Source organism: Pararge aegeria, chromosome 3 (assembly GCF_905163445.1).
Source record: "Pararge aegeria chromosome 3, ilParAegt1.1, whole genome shotgun sequence".
Taxonomy (NCBI): Eukaryota; Metazoa; Arthropoda; class Insecta; order Lepidoptera; family Nymphalidae; genus Pararge; species Pararge aegeria.
In genome coordinates this window covers 5,536,662-5,548,329 of record NC_053182.1, presented here as the reverse complement: position 1 = coordinate 5,548,329, position 11,668 = coordinate 5,536,662, and the positions used below count along the sequence as shown (strand labels likewise).

General features: G+C 35.1%; 1 protein-coding gene across 2 annotated transcripts; it reads left to right on the top strand.

Moving 5' to 3' along the window:
• Nucleotides 1-7,986: 7,986 nt before the first annotated feature.
• On the top strand, nucleotides 7,987-11,659 carry LOC120637466 (pre-mRNA-splicing factor CWC25 homolog). 2 transcript variants are annotated; one of them, XM_039909327.1, is made up of 4 exons: nucleotides 7,987-8,175; nucleotides 8,318-8,530; nucleotides 9,777-10,067; nucleotides 10,603-11,659. In XM_039909327.1, exons 1-4 carry the CDS (start codon nucleotides 8,158-8,160, stop codon nucleotides 11,599-11,601), a joined length of 1,521 nt encoding a protein of 506 aa, XP_039765261.1. In that variant the 5' UTR covers nucleotides 7,987-8,157; the 3' UTR covers nucleotides 11,602-11,659. The 2 variants fall into 2 exon arrangements, with proteins under 2 accessions (XP_039765261.1, XP_039765260.1); XM_039909326.1 differs by having other exon boundaries at nucleotides 7,987-8,199.
• The last annotated feature ends 9 nt before the right edge of the window (nucleotides 11,660-11,668 follow it).

Genomic DNA, 11,668 nt, shown 5'->3' with positions numbered 1-11,668 from the left:
GCCTAAAACATGTAAATGTATTATTGTATAGAAGCTGTCCACGCGGACGCATCGCTCACTCAAGTAGGAGAGAGACAGATGTTGTACGCGGAGGCCGACTGTGCCTCTTTGTCGCTCGTTCCGCACTCTCGCTTGCACTTCAAGCCTTGAATGGAACGCCTCAGAGCGAGGTAACGCCGCATACGTCATGTTTTTTCGTGCGTGCAGCCGGCTCCATCGAATTATAAGACGTTGTCACGTCAAAAAATAAAGAGAGTAAAGGCGAAACCTCTTTTTATTCCACTACAAGGTTGACTACAATCTCATCTGGTGATAACTGATGATGTAGAATAAGTCACTCATTAATGTATGGTAGTTCACTTCCATCATTAAGAATTTCTTTATCAGATGTAATAAGATGTATTCATTTTAACAAAATAAATAAGCACAAGTTCCCCGTCACATTTTAGGCCATTAGGGAGTTTCAGTGCTTTTACCTCTATTATTATGTACCTGCATTATTAGGCCATTAGGTATTGATCAACGAATATTCTTCAGGCATTGTGGCAACGAAATTCGGTGAATTGAGTCCAATCGCTGCTTAGCTGTATTCTCATATTGACCTCCTCGTTGAAACTGTTCCAACTTTCTCCGAGGAATGTAGATTCTTAAGATTTATCGAGAGTAAAATTGTCTATTCTCGATAAATCTACGGTGATACGACAAGCGGTGATAGCCCTATGGGTAGGACTTCGACTTCACTTTCGAATGGGTAATTTCAAACTCAAGCATGCACCTCGTAACTTTTCTAAGTTATGTGAGTTCTCCATAATGTTCTCAAAAGGTGTGTGGAGTCCACCAATCGGTACTGTGCCAGCGTGGTGGATTACGGCCTTAACCACTTCACAGTGTGGGAGGAGACCTGTGCCCTGTAGTGGTCTGGTAATGGATTTATATGATGGTGAATAATATTGGGATTGTGTATAAACTCCATCTCGAATGTATTGATACAAAATCACGTTAGTTTAATATTTAAATGAATGAAACGGACCCCAGCGCCAGCTGTCGCGTTGATTTGTGAATCTAAACCATCCAGGGTGCCACCCAGACGCGTACCAAAAAATTCATTCAAATCGGTCCAGTCGTTTAGGAGGAGTCCAGTGACATACACACGCACAATAGAAATATATATATAAGATGTGCTAACAAATATTTCCTTACAAGCTAAGCACTTTTAAAGCATACATTTTATTACAATAAATAATTGAACAGGTCTTGTAAATAATAGATGCATAAAATAGTATTTATTTATAGGCAAACGCTGCGATTATAATCTTATTATTATTATTCCTTAAATAAAGTAGGTATGGCCTGTTTTACTTCCTGGTCAAATAGTTTTTAATAATGAAGGTATTATTAAAATCGGTTCAGTGGTTCCACAGTTTACAAATATACACACAAATATTTCCTCTTTATAAGTCTTTTTAGCATAGTTATAGATAAGAACATTATATTTATTAAATTTATATACTTTTACTAAAAATTGTATATTATGTTATTCTGAGAACTATTATTTTTTTTAAATTCTAATCTCGGTTTTCATATATCTTTTAGCAACATGCATATCAGAAATTTACGCATAAACAATATGAGTGTAAAAAATAATTGTAATTCGTGTAAGTGTAAGTTGGTCATCCTACTCCCACATCAAACTCACACTACCGTATCGCGTAAAGATACGGACGTTTTGTATTTGTGTTAAATGGTATTAGGTACTCTGTGTGCCGAAAAGTAGAGTCATGAGGCACGATATAATTTAGTTTAAAATATAACGTTTATAAATAATTCGCTTTTGTTGATCACCTTGAAGTATAACAAAAACTACTATTTACTTATTTAAATATTTAAGTAATATTGTATGTAAGAAAACAAACATACAGAATCTTCCGAATTAGATAACAAAACTATGGTATTAATGTGGTTACCAGTTGCACATAAAATAATACCTAATTGGTACTCCATTTTATACATGTATATTGCACCTATAATACGTTTTATATATGTATAGGTACATGTATACGATACGACCGCGGCTTTGTTGAAGGTTGGAGAGGGCAGAGGGGCGCGGGCGCGGGCGCGGTGGCACGGAAGGGGAAACACGTGGAGGCCCACCGCGGTTTCGACGCGCGTGTGAACTCTCAGGCTGAGTGCGCGTGCGTGGCTTGTCGGCCACCTTGCCTCCTCACTCCCCACTCCTCCCGCGCTCTTCTATTTTGTCTGTCTAGGACAATATGTTATGAAGTTTCATTCCATACGTAATTTAAAACAGTGATTTTAGACTTAGGTAAAAAATTTTGCTAGAGACAATATTTTTGTTTTGTCGCTTCTTGTTTTACCTAATGCTCATCTACCACAAAAATTTTAATGTATCTGCTAAAACTGACCATTTATAAAATTATAACATCTGTTATACCTAGGACAATATGTCTTCTGTTAAACCATTTCTATGAACGAAGTTTTGCTCAAAACACTTTTGTCAGGCAAAAGACATAATTATTCGCCATGGTATTCATACCTAAATGAACTTGGAAATGAATTAAAAATATTTTTCATGGTGCTTTTATTCAGGTCAAGATAAAAAAAAATGTCTACAGCATACAAGAAAACTTTTTTTATTCTGAGAGGTTTCTTTACATGACTTTGACATTCTTTGCCATATTATTAGGTTGGGTATGAGATTTAAAGTTATTTAACAGTTTTATTTAAGAATATTGTTACTGATTCCAAGAATTGATACAGAAAATAAGGAAAATAAACGGAACTAGGTACCTACTATGATACGCAATGACCGATGTAAGAACGTACGCTGAGCTTGAACTTTCATTGGATCGATAGGAAACGAAAGTGCTTCTAGGAGTTCTCACTTTCAGGTTAACGCTGGAAGCTCAGTATAAATTGAACTCTTTAATTCCACATTACTAAGGAAACAAAAATTGCTAGGTGCATGCCTACCAGTTGTAGGTTCTTATGTATATAATCATAAACAGTCATTATGATTTTTACACAGAGCCTTCGTTATTGAGAGTTATGCTTCGTTAACATTTGTAAGCACAGAGCACTTACGTGTACGCACGTACCTATTTAGGTACCTACTTTCTGATGAGAATTGATCCAAAACAAATTTGTTGAGATAACCTAGAGTCCAGATATTACAAAAATCTGGGCAGTTTTAACCAAAATATATGGTACCTATATAAAAAAACTTACAATTATTTAGAGTTTGTACAGAAGCAAATTAGTTGATACGTTTTATTAACCTAGCATTTTCATTGAAAAATATGATAAGTATGGATCCCATACTCGAAGTCAGAGTATCTACTAGGACCGGGTTCTAATGGTACCAATTCTTACTAGGTATACCACAGGGAGCCTTGTAAGTTGTAATCATTAGAAGTTTGGACACAGTAAAGAAAGCTATATAGTTAGGTAGGTAATTAATAGTCGATGAATTGAAGCTACCTACTGAAAAATAGAACCTTGCATGTTATTTTTTATAACTATTTTTATTCCATATTTTATCTTTTACATTGTAGATACATACAAAAAATGGGCGATTTTTGTACATTATTTGTATCTATTATAATAAATATGATTATTAAGATTATCTAATTATTTTATAGTAAAGGTGCAGTTGCAACTTATCCGTTCAAGTATTTTCCTATTAACCTACAAACTTATATTTTTTTATCCTTAAAATGTAAATTAACGGTTTTACATCTTAAGGATAGAGTAAATTATATAAAACAAAGGCCTAGATAAGTAGGTACTTGATAATTATACTGTCACGCGATGACGCGATAGATTGATTTCGGCATGATTTCCTAATTGAGGCAGGTTAGTGCTCGGAGCTAACCTATTAAAACATCTACCTATTGAATTCGGAACCCTGATAAGGGTGTGAGGAGTGCCCGAGTAAGTACGTTATAAATTAATTCGGTGGCAAACTGGTAAAAGAATAGAGGGTGCAGGCGGACGAGGAAGAGTGCGGGTGTGGGGTGGGGCGCGAGCGGGACGAGGTACCGACACGAGCTGCACGCGGTCAGCGAACGTTCGAAACCGCGGTGATGAGGCCACCGGCGCGTGCGCCCGATTCAACCTTCCTCAATGCGACCGCAACTGACCCGCGCCGCGCCACGCCGCTGCGCCACGGACAAACACCGATCGCCTAACGCCTCGTTCTAATGCGCGTAACCTTCCGTAATAACTTATAATTTACGTCTACAGTTTTTTTTTTTGGTAAGAATTTAACTCTTTTTGAACATCAAATTAAAAACTGTGTACCTACGAATAACATCTACATTCTTCACGTTGACCGATTAAATTGTTTTGTTCGTTAGTTTTTTCTTAGTACCTACGTAGGTACATACCTATACCAAACAAATCATTGCTTATATCCGGCTAGAGGGACCAACGATACCTACCTAGTTCCCAAATTCAAATATCTGTAATCATATTGTAGTAGGTACCTAGGTAAACCTCTCACAGGTTGGTATCTAAGATAATAAGAGTTCATACATACCTATTTGTTACCATTATTACGAGGTGTTCATTATCGGCAAGCGACACGACACGACGCGCGACGCGGTTAGGTATATTGTGTAGAATAACAGATTAATGTCTGTAACTTTGTATGGGAAATTTATCAGAAATTACACCCAGACGCGACTAGAGGAATTATTTTCGAAAATTCTATCAGTCCATTTTACTGATAGAATTTTCCTACAGTTAGGGCGGGCTATTGATAGAACGTTCGTAAATAAAAAATCAAAAGTAGGGTAAACCCGCTAAATATCGGCAACGTCAACATTTTTTACATTAAACTTTATGTAGTTTAGACATTTTTAAGTTAAGCATCAATTAATTATTCTTTACATCATTTTAATTTTTATCAACTCTTTATATTTAATTTTATATTTCTTATTATTTGCAGACTTCACTAATTTTCCTTGTATCTGCCTTTTGTGCCACAAATTGGACCTTTTACAGCCTAATATCGGCATATCTTTAGATAGGAGGGCATCAAACACTTACGTTCTTGGTCAAAAGTGATTTATGGCCATCTGCTAGTAAATATATTTTTTTTTATATTTCCATCTGCGACCCATTTGTAAACGTTATAAACTTCTTCTCAATTAATAACCCACTTCTCTTCCACATGCTAATATATGTACCAATAAGAGAATCTTTTGGAGGACTGCAAATATGGGGAACTAAACAGCTTCTAATTTATCTTCAATTACTATTGATCTAGCTTGACTTATAGAGTTCTTTTTACTGTGGCTTAAAGGTAATTTAATAAATATTTAATACTGCTAATAACCACGATGTCCATCGTTAAAACATTTGGTCTACCATCTTCAACTAGGTCAATCACTAAGATCTCTAGGAAAACCATACTTTTCTAGTGGCATTGAACATTGAACTATAAGATCCACCGCTTTTTTTTTCTCTTTTTTTCACTTCCGACTTTAACACATCCTTCGTTAATTCTGCAATTGATTCTAACGTGAAAAATATCAACCCTATCATCGTCCAGGTAAATATTTCAAAAAATAAATTAAAAAAACAATAAAAATATTATTATCTAGAATGACAGTAAATTTAATGAATTAACGATATGAACCTTCATTAGTTCTTAATACAATTAGTTTTTCGTATAAATCTTAGTACACCGCGTAGTGCTGACTCTCTAAACTCTTGCACTAAATATCAGACAATTCATAAGGTCCTTACCGGTCGTAAAACAATTTGTCACTGACCGGCCCAGAGATGACTGGCGCCGTCCATATTGCATACACGCTTTCTCAATTGAGTAAGGTATAATTTCTTATGAAAATTAGACTCTACTAGTTATTTTATAATTTATTTACAAGGCAGTGGCCGATACTAGGACGGTTTACCCTACCTACCTACAGGATTTGACTCTAAAATTAGTGACTGTTAAACGACTAAGACACCGGGAGGTATCTTTGGATCGTTCGAGTCCATGTAGGACTGCGGTGCATTGATAATGCAGTCGTATTTATATCAAAATACTTACCCACCAACTCAATGTCATGAACATTGGTTGTTAATCAAAGTTTAATCGTTTACCTAGGTACCTACCCACTTTATAAATTTACTATAACATGACATTAGGTCCATCAAGCAAATCTTGTCCCTTCATGATTACTGCTACTAGGTATAATACCTACTAAGCGAACGCTACGAACTAGGACCTCGAATTCTGAAATGTTTTCTTTTTATTTTAATCATTTTGGAAAATCTCACCTCACAAATTTTTTTTTCACTGATTAAAACATATACAGGATTGAACTTTGTAATGCCACCTGAAGGGAAAGTATTCTTAAAACCTACTGTAGACAGAAAATTTTACTCAAAGAACTGCCTTTATTATTAAACAGATAGAAAACTGCATTCAAAGATTTTCGAAAATTTGCTTGCCACACCCGGAATCGAACCGACTAAAATAAGAAAAAAAAACCTGTAGACACTTTTATTTCATAGAATCAAATATCTCAGAGAAACTTGAGAAATTAAATGAAAGAAAAACCATAAAATCTACAAACTAATTAGGTACCTAGTAGTCAGGTACCTACACAAATTTATTCTTCTAACGAATTAATTTCTCCATTAGTAGGTACCTACCTGTTGTGGTGAATATTATTAATGATATTCTGAACTTCAACTCTTGACTCGTTTACATTCGCATAATAATTATTATTAATTACTAATATACGAGTAAGTAGACAGATGCATCTTTGAGTTAATCAGCTTTAACTTGACTCATTGAATTTATAAGTCCAGATTTCATAGAGGATAACATTATCACAGACCGAAAAAATGTTATCATTATCCGTAGGCACCTACTTACCTACATAAAGAAAATTGCGTTTAAATCTATTTAATTTTAAGACTTTTAAGTACATCATACAATTTTAGATTTTTTTTATATTATATGTAAGTAAAAGCGAGTCATTGACCTCAACAGACAGCTACAATGTTCTCTGTACTATAGACGACGATTCGAGAAGGTGATCGACCGACCTCGGCGTGGTGCAAGGTAATAATAATTGTTACACGTGCATTCAAAGGGCTGAAATTACATATTAAATAGGTAGGTAGGTATGCACTATATAATGTATGTTTTACAAACTAGTAAACGCGCGTGGATTATTTTGTAGACTTAAATAGGGAACACAACTACCTATTCGTTTTCAGGTTCTAAAAGGTATTGAACGATCGAAATAAATAGGTACCTTCCTACTTACTAATATGGTAGATAGCTAGAGATTAAAACTTAGATCAAACAGTAGCTCCTTCATCTGAAGAATAACAGGTTCTTTTTTCGATATCAGCCGCGTTGGTATAGTTATTTTTTTTATTAAAAAGCGCTATCACCGTTTGATTTACAGGGCTGTTCTTTCCCAGAGTTCAATTTATTTTCGTACCATAGTATTAAACCCGAAGTTAATAATCCATCTAATCCAGCAAATGAAAAAACCATTGGTTCGCTAATTTTCGCTGATCTAATCTAATATCTTTAGTTTAGAGATAGTTTAGAGATATAATTTTTAAGTTCTATCCTTTTAGACGGCAGATCGCAGATTAGGAAAAGGAAGCCAAAGATGATACAACCATTAGGAGATAGACAGGTACAATTGGTATCCTCATTGGTCTACGACTAGTTCCAGAGAGGACATAAACCGGTTGAATTGCCTTATTTCTGCGGCATTATAGTCTACCGTACCACCTTCTCATTGTGGAAGGAGACCCGTGCTCTGCAATGGGTTGGTAATGGGTTTATGTGATGATAGTCTACCGTGCGTCAAAGTAAAAATGGGTAAATCTAGGTCTGTAATTAAAATACCTAGAACCTAGAGCTGGGAAATAAAATGACGTTGTCATTATTTTAAACGCTGACATTTGATAGTTGACAATTTACAATTTGTTCTGATTTCTGCAAGCGCCGAGAAGAAAACTGTTTTTCTAGTTTATAGCTAAAATTAATATTTTAATGAAATCTAAATAGGATCATTATTTCATATTCATTTACGACAGTAATAGCCAGTATTTAATATAGTATATGTGTTAAGAAGTCATATAATGTGTTGAACCATGGGTGGTGGAGACTTGGTATTTTTTTACACACTATATTATGTTTGTTTTGTTTCCAATTACTTTAAATCGTGAAAACTTAAAATATTATAATTCCTATAAGATGGACTAAAGTGATTTCACGAATATAAATGCCATTTTATGTATTTATTTTGTACAGAATACAAAAAAAGCTTGGCATCCCAGTACATTGAAAAATCAAGAACGAGTATGGAAGGCGGAACAGGCCGCGGCCGCGGAGCAGAAACGAATTTTGGAGTTGCAAAGAGAACGAGCCCAGGAGAGAGATCGCGAAGATTTGAACAAACTGGCAAGACAAAATTCTGATGTGATAGCGGGAACCAGCGATAATCGGTTGTCTTGGATGTATGATGTTGGTGATTTCTTTTATTTATTGGCACAACCGAGAAAGCTTATACTAATAATGAACTTAAGCAAGTTATTACTTTGTCATTTGTTTCCCCATTTTCACTAAACACGCTTAAATAGGATGCCTAATGATTTTGGTGAATCTTGTGTTGCACTAACTCTTAGACTTTGGACGTAAGGATTTAATGATCTTGTAAACTGACATTTAGCAGATAAAAAAAAAAAAAAAAAACAAAATAGATTTTTGTAATAACCTTAAATCCTTAAGAAATACAAAAACACAATACAGCAAGAATCATAGACAAATTAGGAAAATGAGTTGCCTAGTGAAACCTATTGGTTAAAGGTAAATGTAGGCCTAGGAATCTTCTTAGATTATATGTTACTTACTTAGGCATAGCCTTGTTACAATGTTACTGAAAACAGACCTGTCTCAGTAAAAGCTTCACTTTTTCTGCATACAGCCTCTATACTTTCAAAGTAAATTTTATTAAAAAGGCTTTAATTTTCTAATAATCATAATATACCATGAACCTCCACATCCCATTGCACATGTTCACTGTAAGTATTTTGGTTACTTACTTACCGGTTTGATGTCCCTATTATTACCTATTACTACTATTATAACAAAAAAAAAACACCTGGCTTAGTTTGTTGTGGGCTTTCTAGACCAGGATGCGTTTGGAACCCTTGTAGCTTTAGTTTTAAGTTAACAAATGTGGTTATGCTATCATCTCACTACTGTGACTGACTTTGATTTTGACTTTATTTTAATTGCATTTTGTACATAATTCAGTAGCTTTAATTTTTAAAAGCAGAAGTCTGATTTGTTTTCCTAGGTAAAAGTAGCCATATTTACTTAATAAAATTTAATAACTTGTACAAACTTTATAGTTCCATCTAGCTCTGTCCCATCCCTGTTCAATCACTGTTTTATATTATGATTGATGAGATATAACATTACATAAAATATAAATGGAATGTAACTTCTCCATTAGTATAACAGTACAACACCTGCAGTGTCAGTGCACCTGCAGTAGTCATACAAGTGGTGGTCCCTGGATCTACAGGGAATTCCAGGCAGTGAAAATTTGGGAATTAATATTCACTGAACTGGTCTGGTCTGATGGGAGGCAATTTAGTTGTGGCTAGTAATTACCCTTACAATAAATACATGCACTTGCCACCAGGTCAGATTGCAGTCAAGGTAGTGGAATAAAAAGAAAATAATAATCTTATTATTTTTACAGCAAAAACCTGACAAAAGAATTCAGCAAGAAGATTATCTGCTGGGTAAAGCTATAGACAAAAATTATGATAATGCTGGAAAATGTGACCAAAATGAAATCCCAGCAGTTTCACGTAGAGTTGTTGGGTCGAGCATGATCACAACAGGAGGTGATACTCAAGTGGATTTAACACGAAAGCTTCGCGAAGATCCTTTATTGTTGGTCAAGGAAAGAGAGAGGGCCGCAAGGGCTGCTTTATTGAACAATCCAGTTCAACGAAAGAAACTTACAGAGTTATTAAGAAAAGAGCAGGTTAGTTACTAAATGGTCTATTTAGTTACCTCCTACTTCTGTAAATCATTTTGCATCTGCATAAATAGAGAAACATTTGACCTTTTAAGAATTTTAAGACTGGCCTCTGGTCAACGTCTGCAGAACCTTTAATTTTTTAATAAAATGTATACAAAATCTCTGACTAAAAATAATGCTACCCATCTTCAGTGTGTGTTATTTCTGAAAATCATTAATTTTAGGCTTTTCAATTTAGTTGTTAATTGACACCATATGCTCAGTGGCGGTACTACCATAGAAGCCGAAAAGCCAGGCTTTTATTAAAAAACGAAATTTCTAATCATAACTCGCGTGTGGACCATAATCGTAGTGTTTTTTAAAGATAAGTTGTTGTTTGTTATTTGGCACATAAATAACTGCCTCATATTGGCCATATTATGAGTCGAATTAGTCCTATATGTAACTGGGCTTGCTCTTATTCAAGACCCTAGGAACACCACTGCATATGCTATGTTTGCTAAAAGACGAGAAATAAGTTTTTGTACATTAATTTTAGGAACAGAAAAATCAACTGAAATCTGAAAAGAAATCAAAAAAGAAAAAGAAAGACCTAGATGATTTGCTGGCAGCAAAACTAAGTGCATTGGGTGGTGAGAAAGGTATGAACATTGCAAAATTACTTGAATCCTCAAATGACTCAGAATCAGACAGTTCTTCAGAAGAAGAGAAATCCAAGAAGAAAAAGAAAAAGAAGAAAAGCAAATCCAAAAAGCGCAAACGTAATGTTGATTCTGAATCACCAGTCAAAAGTAAAAAATCTAAAAAATCCAAGTCGTCAAGTAAAAAACATGATGATGAGGATAATGCTAGTGAAACAGAAGCATCTCGAAACAGAAAATCTGAATTTAAAAAACACAAGAAATGTCTACCAACAAATACAAAAACTAATAGAGATGATAGATATGACAGTGATGATGACAAGTCTTTTCATAAAGAGGAGAGGAGAGATCATTCTTATCATAGTAAGAGCTCAGAAAAGCAGCAGAGGGGTAGAGAATCCAGCTCCAATCGAAAAGAAAGACACAAAATGAGATGTAGTGAATCAAGCTCAGATGAAAAAGGAAGAACTGAACAAAGACATTTTAGTGAATCAATCCCTGATCGACAAAGAAAAGAAAAACAGCAAATAGGACATGGTGAATCAAGCATTAATCGAAAAGAAGCAGCAAAAAGGGGAATAAATTCGGAAATTCGAAAGGCAGGGGACAGGGTAGAATATAGACCAGAAAAGAAAAGGTCAGGTCTCAGTGAAGAGGAGATAAATGCAAGACTAGCTGCTATGGCTGCTGCTGGAGCTGAACGAGAGGTTCAACGAGGTCGACGAGTAGCCGCCCAGTTGGCAGAAAACGCAGCTGCAGAGAAGTCTGTACCCCGTCATTCATCGCGCAATGAAGCGCGCGTGTTACCAGATTCACTTGAAAGCAGAATTCATTCAAATAGACACTATATTCAACGTGATCAGCGGCACATGAATGAGCATTTTGCTAGACGATGAAAATTAAAAATCACGTACTTAATCACGTACTAAAGGAATAAAAATAAAAATCTCGATTTTTATAAAG

Coding starts and splice junctions, on each gene's coding strand:
- LOC120637466 (XM_039909326.1), top strand. CDS start 8,158: ATGGGTGGTGGAGACTTGGTATTTTTTTACACACTATATTAT. Junction 8,200..8,317: donor TTTTTTACACACTATATTAT/GTTTGTTTTGTT, acceptor TATTTTGTACAG/AATACAAAAAAAGCTTGGCA. Junction 10,068..10,602: donor AGTTATTAAGAAAAGAGCAG/GTTAGTTACTAA, acceptor CATTAATTTTAG/GAACAGAAAAATCAACTGAA.